Consider the following 14,884-nt stretch of genomic DNA (forward strand, 5'->3'; position numbering starts at 1 on the left):
AAAGAGAGCGAGAGAGAGAGAGAGCGGTGCCTCTTTCTCATGGGCATTTTGGGCCATTCCCTGCTATGAGAATTTTTTCGGTGGGCCACATATATCCCTGTGCTTGAAACATAGGACTTGAGCACCATGCTAATGCATCATCATTTTTTTTATTTTACTTCCTAATACTTACTAATATTTATTTTCTCTCCCAAACCCAGAAAGAAAGTTTTGGTCTCTATGCTCTCTACAGCAAGAACAAACCCCACTCGGACAACCTGCTCATTCACCACGGAAAAGAGTTTTTCAAGGTAAGTCTTCTGGAGGACATAGTAAACAGAGTGTAAAAATGTCTTTATTTTAAAATGTAGCTGTTGTTCGTCTTGCTGGTGTTGCAGTGCTTTTAGCCAATCAGAGGCGACATGTTTGCATGTATGAATATTCATGAGCAAGAACAAAATCCTGTCGTTTCTCCCTCCCACACCTCCACAGGACTAAAGCACGGTTGTACCTCATCACCGGAGCAAATTTTTTTCACTAAAAACTGCTCACATTGCATTCATTCATACTAGCGACCACAAATAGACATTTTGAAATTAATGAAAAACAATGAAATAACATCTTTTAAAGGAATGGCAAGTGACACACTGATTAGTTTATTTCAAGGTGCGCCCAAAACAAACCCATAATTAATTTAGAAAATTAGTACACGCCTTTTGCATGTTTCAAACTGCAGAAGGCTTATTTTTTGCACTCTCATGATACCAAAGACACACTGACACGCCCTAAATTCATCTGCATGGTGCAAAATTGACATCTTGCCTATAGATCGCTAAAATAGGGCTCTGAATTTGCTTGCATGGCTTTAGTGTTGTAGGCTGTGAGAGCAAGTTACAACTTCCTCTGAAGTTGAGTGTGACTTTTGCCTGAATGTTACAGTCACTAGTCATGTACTAATGCAGGTTTATACCATTATCCTTTGTTAAAGTTATGTAAAGACAATAAAATTAACTAAAATAATTTATTTCGCCTTAATTGGATAAAAAAATAAATATTAAAGATTTAATTTAGGCATTTACTCTGAAGTCCTTTAATTAGTTTAGGTAAATATTATGACTCTGAGTTCACCTGAACAACTTTAGATTTTTAACATTTTGTGTAGGTCCAAAAATATATATATATTTTTTATTGAGAAAACACAATTCAGTTACGCCATACCGTTGTCCATGATGAAAGTAAGTTGATTAAAAGCATTGTTATTTTGAATGCATACCATGTAAGGTCAATACAAAAAGAAAGATACAAACTGTCGCATCCTCAGTAACACCTGATTCTTTAATTCATTTGCAGCAGAAGCAGCAGGAGCTGGAGGATAAGATGGACCTCTCTTCATACCTGCTCAAGCCAGTGCAGCGCATCAGTAAATACAGCTTGCTACTGCAGGACATGCTGCGGGAGTGCGAAACGGGGTCACACAGGGGTCACGAGCGAACTGAGATACAAGCTGCATTAGAGGTCATCCAGTTCCAGCTTCGCCATGGCAACAATCTCCTTGCCATGGATGACATTCAGGAATGTGATGTAAGTTTGGAGTGGGAGAGTAAATCTTTAGACAGAGTCGGGGCAACATGGGGACAAGATCAGTGAGGTCTGGGGCTGCATTATGTAAATATAAAACTCTATACTGTTGTACTAAATTATTTTAATTTAGATATAAAATATTTAGATGAATATTTTTGCTGTGTATATTACTCCACTTTTAGACATATACCAAACAAATGCAACATTACTCTCCACTATTGGGTAAAGTGGAAATGATGTAATGAAATAAATAGTAAGAGCTTCTACCAAACATCCCTTCTGACAAATAACCATATAGCAACCATTTTATAACAAAATCTGTTATTTCCTTTAACAGATTCATTCAGATGAATCTGTTAAAGCATTCAGATATACAATACAAATGTATCCATATTGTAGCAGGAACTACTCAACTAAAGTAAAGAAATTAATTCTTTAGGAAATAAAGGTCAGTCAATTTGAAAATTTCAAGAACTTTAAAAGTATTCTCAAATGTTATGAAGAAACTGGCAAAGACCAAGAGTTTCCTCTGTTGCACAAAATAAGTTAATCAAAATTACCAGCCTCAGAATCCGCAAGTTAACTGCACCTCAGATAAGAGCCCACAGAGTATTTTGGTTTAGTTTAACTTTTAAGTTACTACATGATTCCTTATGTGTTCCTTCATAGTCTGGATGACTTCATTTACAATGTAAGAAAATCAATAACAAAAACATTGAAAGAGGTGTGTCCAAACTTTTGACTGGTACTGTATATGTTTATTCATTTTTATTTTTTATTTATTTTTTAAAGAAAGAAAATAACTAAAAGGATGATATACTTTTTTTTGTGAAGGCTTAAAACTGCAAGCATGTTTTCTGTGCACTGCCTGTATTGGAAAAACATATTGAATAGTAAAAATACTAAAAAAAAAAGAAAAAAAAAAAAAGGCTCAGTCACCCCACTGAGAAGGCATTCACTTATTTATGGTGGCCGCCTGCAGTGAGGTTAAGTGTGTCCAGGTGTCTTCATTAAGTACCTCTAGCAGTGCTCATCTCCTGACCCTGCATAAGGGCAGGTCAACTGAGGCAATGTTAAACACAGGTGATGTAAATTACTTCACTGTTTGCTTGTTCACAGCAGAACTCTTAACAGAAGAATACATACAAATTTCCAAAGCTTATTTTTATTATTTTTATTATTAATAAGATTAACACTGTGTTTGGTAAATCAGTGCTTAATTATTGAACACATTTGCACATTAGCTGGGGTGTTCAGGAGAAATCTTTAATATTGTGATTTAGAGCATTTATTTGCAAAAAATGAGAAATAATGCTGAAATAACAAAAAGGATGCAGAGCTTTCAGAAAACAAGTCCATATTATAAAGTTTTAAGAGTTCAGAAATCAATAGTTGGTGGAATAACTGGTTTATGATCACAGTTTCTATGCATCTTGGAATGTTCTTCTCCACCAGTCTTTCACACTGCTTTTGGATAATTTTATGCCACTCCTGGTGCAAAAATTCAAGCAGTTCAGCTTGGTTTGATGGCATCCATCTTCCTCTTGATTTGATAAAAAAACAATTTAGGTGGGCTCTTATTTTTTCCAGAGCTGTGTTAGGCAAAATGTTTTAATAATGTGGAGGTCAGGATTTCACCACACCACACTACAACTCTAATATTAGATATGGATACATCTCTGTAATTTTAATTACATCACCCTGTTCTGTGCCCATATACTTTCATATGTTCTGTCATCACAGCTTTTACTGGTGTGTTCTTTGTGGCAGCACAAATCACAATGGAAGTAAAAAAAGCAAATACTTTTTCCATAGCGACAAACATGACTTCAGCTTTCTGTGTGAACGGAATCTTTGTTTCCAGATAAACGGACAGGATGTCAGGGGCATTCCTGTCCAAGTAATGGAAGTGGAAATATGAGCTTTAGTAAGGAATTTGAGACAAAGACAATATTATGGGTTTGCTTGCAGGTGGATGACTTTTGACAGATGCTCAGCTCAGATGTCCCACATTTAAGTATCATCCATTTAACAAAGCAACTGACAACTTCATTTTTGCCCACTTACGTCAGAACATTCTTAAGCAGGAGTGCTGAAGTCGTTGTGCTGACATTATCAAATGTTTTCATACAGCAGGAATGTGTAATATAAAATGTTCTTATGGTTCCTGGTAGGGATGCAATGGTTCTCTGTATTTTATCGAACCGTTCGGTTCGGCCTGTTCGGTTCAATACACCCGGATGGACAGTGGAACAAATGCTCTGCCGCTGTGATTTATAAGGTGCTGCATGCACAGCCTAGCAAAAGCCTAGGGGCTGCTGAGCACGTGCTGGGGGTGGGGGGTGTCTTTGCTCCACGGAGCAACGCTGTGTGTTTTTTTTACCCTGCCAGTGTGTTTCTCCCTCCCCTGCCCTGCTCCACCGTCTCCACCACACAACCACACCCCCCACCCAACCTCTGTTTTTCCTCTCTACAGAAAAAAGAACACTTTAATTTGAGCCTGCTAATTCCCTGTTAAGAAAATAAAAGGTTTGAGTTTATCCAGCTGGTTCTGGTTCTGGTCCTTATCTGGCTCGCTGGTGACCAAACTTTAATGTTTTATTTGTGGTTATTGATTGGACACTGTATAATCAGGACTGCTAAGAACCCGGGGGAGCCTTTTTTTAGACTTCTCTCAGCGTGTCTCTCCACAATCATGCAGCAACCAATCAGATTTTTTGCTGATTTTCCCAAGAACGAACCAGTGCTCTGAAGACAGACGCTGAAGATTTAAGGGATGATTAAACAAAACTTTCTCAGCTGAACGTGAATCAGAGAAAATAACATTTGAAGAGGCGCCTTCATCTTATAAATCTGCTGTTTGGGACTATTTTGGCTTCAGCGTTAAGTGTAATTACCAAGGTAAAAACACAGTGTGCAGATAAAGCACAGTGTGATATGTGTTGCATGTTTTTGACTAATGGTAAGAATAAGTGTTCCTTTTTTATAATAGATATTGTGATTTGAATTAATCTGTGCCTTTTTTCTGTTCTGCAAGTGTGAGTAGGGGGACCTTGTTAGAAATAGAAAGGGCTAAAACATACTGCATCTTGGAGCTAGATAATATTAATATATCAAAATGGAACCGAAACCGTGGCCACACTGTATCGTTGCATCCCTAGTTCCTGGCCTGTTACTTTGATCTGTATTATGTATTATGTTGCCATATATGTTGTTCATCTGATTTTATAAATGTGTCCTGTGTATTTGTACAGGTGAACCTGAAGGAACAAGGGCAGCTGATTCGCCAGGATGAGTTCTTGGTTTCCTTTAGAAAGAAGAAATGTTACCGGCATATTTTCCTCTTTCAAGATTTAATCCTCTTTAGCAAGACCAAGAAGACAGAGGTTGGGAATGACACATATATCTACAAACAGTCATTCAAGGTAATCTTTTTTCAGATAGAGGTATCAGCACATCATTGTTGTACTTTCTGAATAGCAGACTGAAGATAAAATCATTTTCTTTGGCATATTGTTTCCTTTACAACTTAAAAATAAAGACACTGCATGTATGATGTAACTTACAACAGAAATTGAGTATTTTTCTAAATACAGATTGTTCTTTTTGTTAATTTTTGTTTCCCTGCACTCTTCCAGACCTCTGACATTGGCATGACCCATAATTCTGGTGATTCTGGACTGTGCTTTGAAATCTGGTTTCGAAGACGAAAGTCACAAGACACGTACACCCTTCAGGCAGGAACTCGAGAGGTGAAGGAGGCCTGGACAAAAGACCTGGAGAGGATCCTGTGGGAGCAGGCCTTGCACAACAAGGGTGAGTGTTGCTAGTGTCAGGTATTTGTTTTGGCATTAGACAGACTAAACCAATATTTCAGCTTCTGTTTATTCTGGTTGATTCTGGTTTTCCCAGTGGCTGCTTTTGAAAAATATTAGATACTGTATCTGCATTGACCCAGAATTCCTTTATCTGTGTATCAGTGGTCAGCATGAAAACTTACTCTGCAGAGATGTAGCATAACCAGGTATAAGGAGTAACAGTGAAAGCATGAGGAGCTCAGTTGTATTCTTTACTGCCCTCAAAGAAAATAAATGTGAATTGTCAAACCAGCACGATATAAACAGATAGATTTACCTGGGTGGAGCTGTGTAAAATTTTAAATCACCAGACAGCTCAACTCCCAAGTCTACCACAACCTTGTTTTTTTCCCTTTTTCTGTACTGCACAGGCCCCTGCTAATGTGTTACTCAATCCTAGGTGCCGCAGCACACATACAGATCTGGCATTTTAGCAGAGATAAAAAAGTAAAATAATTGTTACTGTATCAAATGTCATAAATGTACTTAATATATTATAATTGAATTCCAAATATTGGATATATGATGCAGGACGTTTCATTTTAATTTAGGGTTTAAAGGGTTTATTGAAAACATTATATTAAACTGCCCAACAAATTGACTGCCTGCAAGAAAGAAGAGGACAAACATGGCCTGATATATGCACATATTTTTTTCCTAAATAAAAAACTATTATTAAAATGTAACTAATAAATAATATTGAACCTTAATAAAATAGTAAATTACCTTCATAATTATCTTCAAGAACAGTAACTACACCAGTACAATTTTACCACCTATCGATTGCATGACAACACAACACAAGATACACAACACAACACAATATTTCTCCTAAAAATTGCCTTCTAAAATGATTGAACCTGTTTTTATATTTAGGTACAGATGCATTTAAATAAAAGCTGTTAAGTCTAATTTCTAAATGTCTGTTTTGTTGGTTGATTCACAGAGATTCGTATGCAGGAGAGGGTGTTTATGGGAATTGGATACAAGCCTTTTATGGATATTAAGCCCAGCGAAGCTGCCATCTGCGACCGTGCCATCAACTGTGCTCTAACAGGACGAGGTGAAATACTTTACATATATTGTATTTATTTATTTGCTTGATAGTTTTTTACAGCTTCTGGATTATCTAGATTACGAATGTCAAATCAAGTCAAGTAGTTTTATTGTGAATACTACATATGTACAGGACATAAAGAGAATTTAAATTACGTTACTCTCCTTCCAAAAGTTAGTACAGAAAATAAAATTACCAATATAAAAGAATAAGAGACACTAAATGTACAATACAACAAGGACACAGACAAACGTGAGACAAAAGACACAAGACGATAGTGCAATAGTGATTGGGGGGGAGTGATTAAAGAGGGAATGACTGTACAAGTATAAACAGAACCAGTATAAATAAGTTTAAACAGTGTTGCAACACATGATTTCATTGTTTAGTCTGTTGGTCTAAAACATCTGATCAGGTGGTTTTTAGTTTTTTGGGAATAAAAAGTTGATAGTGGCCTTTTTTAAGAGAACAGATTAAATAATATATATATATATATTATATTTCACTGAGTCTGTGAAGTGGCATGTTTGTTATACTGTTTCTGTGACTGACCTTTGATTTCACGTGGGTTTATTTCATGATCTCAGACTGCAAGGCAGCTACCTCCCCCCAGGGTGGATTTCCAGTCCAGAGGCCAAACTCTACTGGTTCATCTGACAGTCCGTCATCCTCTTCATCCTCTTCTGGGCGGGGCTCTATGTCACCTGTGGGTTACATGATTGGTCCAAGTAAACGAGGGGTTCCTACATCTGTATGTGGAAGATTTTCCAATCCAGGAGTTTCAGAAGAATATGACTTAGACCAGGAAAACGGCAGCCAGAGTCTACTCGGTGAGCTCTTGCTATTCCAAAATGAGATTTATTTTGTTATATATATTTTTTAATATTTGTATAGATACTCATATATTCAGTCCAGTCAGAATATCATGACCACTTTCTTTTTTCTATACCCTTTTTCCAGTTGACCATATAGAAGCACACCCTGTTCTTCAGTGGTCAGTGCCACCACAAAGCACAGAGCACTTGGGTGGTGGGTCATTCTCTGCACTGCAGTGACACTGACACGGTGGTGGTGTATTAATGTAGTGTGTGTTGTGCTGGTACAAGTGGATTAGATGCAGCAATGCTGCTGGAGTTTTTGACACTATGTCCCCTTATTGTCCACTCTATTAGACACTCCTACCTGCTCCACCTTGTAGATGTAAAGATAGAGCTCATCAGTTTCTGCACAGTTTGTGTTGGTCATCCTCTAGTCCTTCATCAGTGCACACAGGACCCTGCCCACAGGACGCTGTTGGTTGGTGGACTATTCTCAGTCAGGTAGTGACACTGAGTTGTTTAAAAATGTTTCATCCACTCATTACAGAACAACACAGAATAACACACCACCACCATATCAGTGTCACTGCAGTGCTGAGAATAACTAATATGAAGAGTTTTAGAGTTACTTAGTGCTCAAAAATGGTCAGTAGAGCTGACAAAATGAACAGCGAGTATAGAAATATTCTGACTGGATTGTCCATGCATTTAAATTGTATGATTTTCTTTAATTTATTTCTGTTTTATTTGCACCTGTTTAGTGGACAGTTCTGAATCTTCAGGAGAGAGTGTAAGTGGATTCAGCAGTTCTGTCTATAGTTGCCAATCTGTGACTGGTAGAGAACCTGAAGAACATCCATCAGAAAGGTCTGCCATTGGTGTGAGGAAAGCACGCATCAGCAAAGTGGAGAAGAACCAACAGGAACACAAAGCCAAACCCAAAAAATCTCCTAAACCACAAAGCCAAATGAGGGATGAACCACTCGGACCGGTACGGGCTTGGGTATTATTTTGACACACAATCTGGCTCCTATTTATATTATTGTGAATTATATGGTATGGTTTTGGAAATGTGTGGAATAATTCACACATCTCGATTCACCCCTTGTCCCTACACACCGTCTTTTCGAGTGTAACCCAAGGAGGTAAAATTCTCCCTATAAGCATTCCATACGTCATTAGAATGACAGAACATGTGACTTGCAAAAATTAATTATTATTGTCCATTCTTTAATTCCTCTGTGATGAGGAGCATTAGCTTTGATTAGCTTTTATTTTATTAAATGTTTCTGTTCCGCCTTAAATGCTGCAGCCCCTGCCGTCTGTTGCACCATTTAAGGTGGAATGGATAAGACATTGAAACTACACATTAAACTATGGTAATATAGTGCTAATCGTCACATTTAACAAGGAAAATATTTACATTTGTGGGTTTCTTTGGTCGCTTGTTTCACCATCTTACCAGTGATTCTCATACCCCTTGGTTTGAGGTGTGCCTCTGAGAAATCTCAGTATGAAGGGCTAACAAGTCCTAATCCTTCCTCTAACCTACCCCTCCAGCCTAACAAGAAATGGCCAAGTGGTGGAATGTGATTGGGCCTCAATTTTCTGTTGTAAAAGTCTGTATATCTGAAATGTTTTCTGTTCTTCTCAATGCAGATTCAAGGGAACAATCACATGGGAAAATCAACTGAAGTTTAACTGTGAAGATAAGTTCAATCATTCAGAACTGCAGGCCACTTGAAGAATCTGAAGAATTATGACAATATAAGTCCCTCTCATAAACCACAGAAAGCCTTAACCTGGAGAGTGCGACAGCTTTGAAATGTTATACATAGCCGTGCAACATATTATTTATTATTTCTGAAGAACCCTCTGGACACTAGCAGTTTCTGCTACATCTTTTACAATGTATCGTTTTACAGTCTATTGGTTAACCAGATTAATATCCACGTTATTTGCTAAGCCTAGGTTATAGTCATTCTGTGTACCCTCTTTCTATGTTTGTATGTGACTGTGAGGACTGTGTGTGGATTTTGTATTGGTATTTGACAGAATGTTGGCTCTTATGAAAGCCAATTTCTTGTTAATCTGTTCCTTGCCTTTAATTATTTTTTATGCCAGCTGATTTGTATTTATTGAGTTCCAATAGGAATGTTAATAATGGCCTCTAACTACAATGTTTTGTTGCACATAACGTTTTTAAATGTAATCAACTAGTATTAAATCATAGTCCAATTCCACAGTATACACTATTTTTTCTCAAAAAAAAAAAAACCTGTACAACTGTATTTTCTTGTGAGACTCTTTCTTTTGGACTGCTGTACAGCTGAAATGTTATACCCGTGCCATAATCCATGCTGTTTAATTCAGATTGCTATGTTGTAAGTGGGACCTTGCTGACTACATCATATATACAAGTTCTGGCAGTCTATCGATGGCTGTTCAGGAAGACATTTCCATGATATTCTTTCTTGGGAAGGACACACCTAATTAATCAGCTATTTTGAAACACCGCACAGCCTGGTTTCTCAAACCCCTCAGGTCAGGAGAAAACATGTCAAAATATTTTAATGCCAAGTGGTTTGTTTCTGGCACACAGGGTACATGCATTAACAGTACTTATGGCAGAATGTCTAACCAATTATTATTTGACACTAGTTAAGACATTATTACTCATTACAAATTGTTTAACTAATTTTCATTTTTAAGCATAAACATGTAGTAATGTTTAATAATATCTTAAACTTAATCAATTAATAATTAAGAGAGCATACATTTTATTACTACAAGTTTATTACTGTCATACTGTAAGTATTGTTATTTGTGATCCTTATTGTAAAGTGTTCAAAATATGTTTATTTAATTCACAAAAAAATCACAGTGCATTAATCCCTACTAAAATATTAAATAAAAATGTTACAAGTTTATTTGATTTTAAAAGCTATACATTTCTTAAAGCCCAATGACATGCCAAATGTCCTGGGACAGAAAATATGATTGTGTTCCATGACTTTCACCATGCACCCTGAAAGCTAAAAAACACCTGCATTAAATGTGGATGTGATTTCCGACAGAGTTGCTTGTCTGTTCTCAACAACAATTCTAGCCAGTCACCACCTGTCACAATCATTATCACCCACTGACCCATTGATCTGGTACACACACGTGACACTGTGGATTGAGGACTGTTAAATTCCCACACAGCTCCAGAAATAGAATCTTCCATCCATCTTGCTTTCACTATCCGATGTTGCTTGATTTCAAATTATTTGTAACACCTTGCTATGCACAAGATAGCACCTCACAACTTATACAGACATGGGCATTTTTAAGCCATTCCCTGTGGCAACACTTTGTGGTCAGTTTACATACTACTATCCCATGACTTTTGGAATAGCAGTGTAAGGAAAAGGGAAAGGCACCTGAAGCAAAAGTTTAAACAGCCTGATGTGTGCAGCTTTAAGTCAGTGAGAAGAGCTTTTTGCATGCACTATTCTTTTAAAGTCTATTCACATATTTTTGGTGTTACAGTAAAGGAACTGTAAGACCCTCTTGAGGTTGTCCATTGTGGATTTTAATGGTCAAATATGTAAAATAGCTATAAAATGGTTTTAATTGTCTTCATTTTCTTCAAAGATAAACATAAAATATCTAAATTATATTGGTCAAATGAGGGGCACAATCATTTCATTGCTCAAGATTGTGTAATAAAGGAAAGTCTTGATGATCACATCCACAAACCTGATAAAACAGGATGGAAAAAGCAGAACTTCTGACTCAGCTCAAAAAAAGCATGGCTAGAAAGACACATCAGAATCATTTCAAATATTTTTTTAAAAGGTTTCTCTTTTTTGCTGAGGTGAGCATGTTACTTTCTCCAGAAACATACTTATTGTACAATGAATAACATACTTTTCAAAATAAATCTATAATTAAATTCAATCAATTTCAATTCCTTTTTTTTAATTTGGCAAAGTACTCTGGTCTACTAAAAGTCATGGATATCAGCATGTAAGCTTTGCTGTGAATTGTTAAAGCTTGGGAATGTCCACACCAGTATAGGTTGTGAGGTGTAATCTTGTGAGTAAGATTGGTTGAATATTGGCTATTTAATGCAGGAGACCCCACATGAAGATCCCTCAGGTGTGTGCATTGTTCTATAGGTTCCATGGGATGTGGCAAAAGTCACCTAAAAAATACTAATCCTGTGTCCCATGATATTTGGCATGTCAGTGTAATTTACTGAATACACCGATGGCAGTATTTACAGAGTATTTAATCAAATATAGATGAAACCAACAGATTATACTTTTTTTTTTACATTCTAACGTTGATCTTTATGGCTTCTCATTGTGGGCTAAAAATTAGTTAAAACTTTAATTTAACTCTGTTCGATTCCACCGTTTGAAAATACAGCCCTGACACCAGTTTAACCCTGATCTATTTCCTATTTTCTAAATCATGATGACCCCGTTCCCAAACACTGTTACAGAATTCACGAGCAGATCGAGGAACTCCAGAATTATGTCAATTGATCTTTATGACGTTACTTTTATGAAGTCACTTTTATTGTTAGTTTCTTGGTTAAATTACGAAATATAGCTCAATTTCTTTCGTACTTAGAACTTTTGTGTTAATCATGACACACTTTAGGCCCACTATTTTGACACAATTTTGCTGACAGCCTCTAAGGAAATCAGGGGCTGGGCATCTGAATATATGGATGGCACAACTTACATGCTGATTTGAGAATGACAGAGTGGTCAGTTTGATTAGATATTGTTTTTGATGAAAACATGATTGACCTAAAGTAAAAAACATTTTTTTTCTTTTTTCATATTTTCATTCTTTTACAATATTTTCATTTCCTTAATATTTTACCATGACAGGGTGAACAGCTTAAGCTTCACCTCAGCTGACAATATAATATGTATGGAGACAATATAATACATATTAAATTCAATTACATTTTAGCAGTTAAGCATGAACTAGCATGTTTGTGTTTTGCCATTTAGCACAAGCTAACACTAGTGTGTGGCAAAATCACATTATATACATGGTGTGGCCAGCAACAGCTTATCTGCATAAAGGTGACAGAGCCATTAAACGGCTCATTCTGAAAGGTACTAAAACTGGTGAAATCTCTTTATGTGAGAGATATTTTGTGCAAAGAACTTAATGAACATGATTTTTATAGCCCATAGACCTATTACCTATTAAAACAATGTCTAATATGTCCCCTTTAAAAACAACAAAAAATAACATGACACTTCTGTTTCCAGGATGTACCCTGTACAGCATTTTTTCAAAATTCATGAGCAGATTAAGAAACTCCAGAATGAAGTATTTTGTTCTTCATGAAATCACAAATGACTTTTATTGAAAATGTCTTGAATTACAAAATAAAGCTTCATCTCCTTCACACTCATGAATTGTGTTGTAAATCACGACACACTTTAGGCCTCAGCACTATTATGGCACAACTATGCTGACAACTTCTAAGGAAATCACAGGTTGGGCATCTCTGAAAATCTGGATGTCACAACTGATTCTATATAGCACCTTGTTACTTAATGTTCAACCTTAAAAAAGTGTTTTATTTTTCAGAATAACTTTTAGTAGAAATGTAATTAGAGTTCATTTAAAGGGGTAATTGATTTGAGAATAGCAGGTTTTCGTATGTTTCAAGATCATAAACATGGAATTGTTGTGTTCCTAAAACAAAGAAGGTTCCTGAAGACCTTGGACGAAAGTGTTATTGAAGCTCAGAGAGACAGGAAAAATTAACAAAACGATTTCTACCTGAACCCCTTTTAGGCATATATATATATATATATATATATATATATATATATATATATATATATATATATATATATATATATATATATATATACACATATATAGTGCAAGATGTTATCAAAACAAATGCTACATATCAAGATATTAAATAATATTACTAGGCATGTTATCCTGATATTGGCCAAGTAATTATAGAAAATCCATTTACTGTATTTTTAGTAAGAAAATATGTGCTTGTTTGAACATTCTAAATGTTTCTAAATGCCTTTCTATGAGATTTCAGATTTCAAGAAAGTTTTTATGTGATATTATTAAGAATTACTACATTATTTTCTCCCATTAATCACAGTAGATTACTCTGCTGTAATTTTTCCAGTCTTTTAACAACCTCCCCCATCCCACACATACACACACCCATATACACACACACGCCCACTACTCGCTCAGCACCCCCCGCCCCCCAACACAGGCGCGCGCGCTCGCTCACAGTTCCTGTGAATTTCAGTGACGGGTTGGCTGCACTACTAATAAAGGCTGCTGCTGCTGCCCTGCACTCCTGAAGCATCAGAGGAGCAGATCACTCCAGCAAACACCAGATCACCTCACCAGCGAATATGGGTGAGTTTCAGCACCTAAACCTCTCTCTCTACATTTCTATAATCTTAAAAAGAGACAAGACTACTAGATGTTAACTGGGTGGTAAGTAGTAAACTTTCTTTTAACTTAATTTAAAGTACAGTGTACGTGTATAATGGTAATCCAGCACACTGAAATGCAGCTGCAGCATTGCAAGCATGCACATACTAATCCCAGTCTGATACCAATCACTGGGTGTTAGTGGAGGAATTCAGCTAATGTGCTCTGATCTGAGTCTGCTGGGGTCTGCAGTCACTACACTTAACTGCATGTCTGCATCTCTGAGATCTAGGTTAGGTTTTTGTGCTGAGTCTGGATCCAGGCTTAACTGTGTCTTTAGAGTGGATTCTGACCTTCTGTCTGTTCACTGGCTGGAGGAAATTCCCTCAGTGGACAGTGAAGCATTTCTAAAGGTCACTTCGTTTCAGTTTTATTAATTAAACTATAAACACAGAGTAATGTAAATTGTCCTCTCTGTATGTAGTGGGAACCACAGCAGTGTGTTTTTACATTATATAATTATATATTTTTAACTACACATAAATCATATGTTTCTAGCTTAATCACTTTTTATTTTCACTTTTTGTTTTCTGTCTTTTTTAAGCATTTTAAATAATTTATCATTTATGATGGCCTTGTTTTATTTCAAAGATACATTTAGATTTTCTAAAAATGTTTTAATTAGTGTGATATTTTACCACAACAGGGTGGACAGTTTAAGCTTACCTCAGTTAAATATGCAGACAAAATGATAAATATTTAAGGAAATAAATAGTTGTAAAAATTGCTGAAGATTCTGCAAGTGTCTTCAGTTCCTTTAAAAGAAAACAGAATGAAGGTTGTGATATCACTGTCAGTGATTACTTTCTTGGATATGTTTAAATAGTTTTATATTTTATTATTTTTTGTTAAGGATTTGTGTTATCTAATCAATATTTACTATTTAATGTATCACTTAATAGCTTGTCATGTCAGCACAACTGGTATGGCAAAAACACATCAGAAAAAATGTGTCTCTTTAAAAGGTCCTTTATTCTTCTTTATTTGTAATAATGAGTTAATTCAGAGTAAATTCTGTATTTGTTACACAGAGTTTGTATACAGTTGAAACAATAAAAAGCATTTATATGGATATTAACCCATATATCAGG

General features: G+C 36.1%; 2 protein-coding genes across 2 annotated transcripts in view; both read left to right on the forward strand.

The window, feature by feature from the left end:
- quo (quattro) overlaps positions 1-9,535 on the forward strand; it is a 50,440-nt gene extending 40,905 nt beyond the window's left edge. Inside the window, exons 16-23 of the mRNA XM_007253300.4 lie at positions 201-290; positions 1,330-1,560; positions 4,815-4,985; positions 5,199-5,376; positions 6,364-6,480; positions 7,062-7,304; positions 8,054-8,283; positions 8,952-9,535. Coding sequence (XP_007253362.3) covers positions 201-290; positions 1,330-1,560; positions 4,815-4,985; positions 5,199-5,376; positions 6,364-6,480; positions 7,062-7,304; positions 8,054-8,283; positions 8,952-8,993 — 1,302 coding nt within the window. The 3' untranslated portion in view covers positions 8,994-9,535. The remainder of the gene's footprint in view (positions 1-200; positions 291-1,329; positions 1,561-4,814; positions 4,986-5,198; positions 5,377-6,363; positions 6,481-7,061; positions 7,305-8,053; positions 8,284-8,951) is intronic.
- A 4,050-nt stretch (positions 9,536-13,585) lies between these two features.
- The window catches only part of tgm2b (transglutaminase 2b), a 36,439-nt gene continuing 35,140 nt past the window's right edge, over positions 13,586-14,884 (forward strand). Inside the window, exon 1 of the mRNA XM_007253299.4 lies at positions 13,586-13,715. Within this exon, the coding sequence (XP_007253361.2) occupies positions 13,712-13,715 (4 nt within the window). The 5' untranslated portion in view covers positions 13,586-13,711. The remainder of the gene's footprint in view (positions 13,716-14,884) is intronic.

The sequence above is a fragment of the Astyanax mexicanus genome, chromosome 5 (assembly GCF_023375975.1).
Source record: "Astyanax mexicanus isolate ESR-SI-001 chromosome 5, AstMex3_surface, whole genome shotgun sequence".
NCBI lineage: Eukaryota > Metazoa > Chordata > Actinopteri > Characiformes > Acestrorhamphidae > Astyanax > Astyanax mexicanus.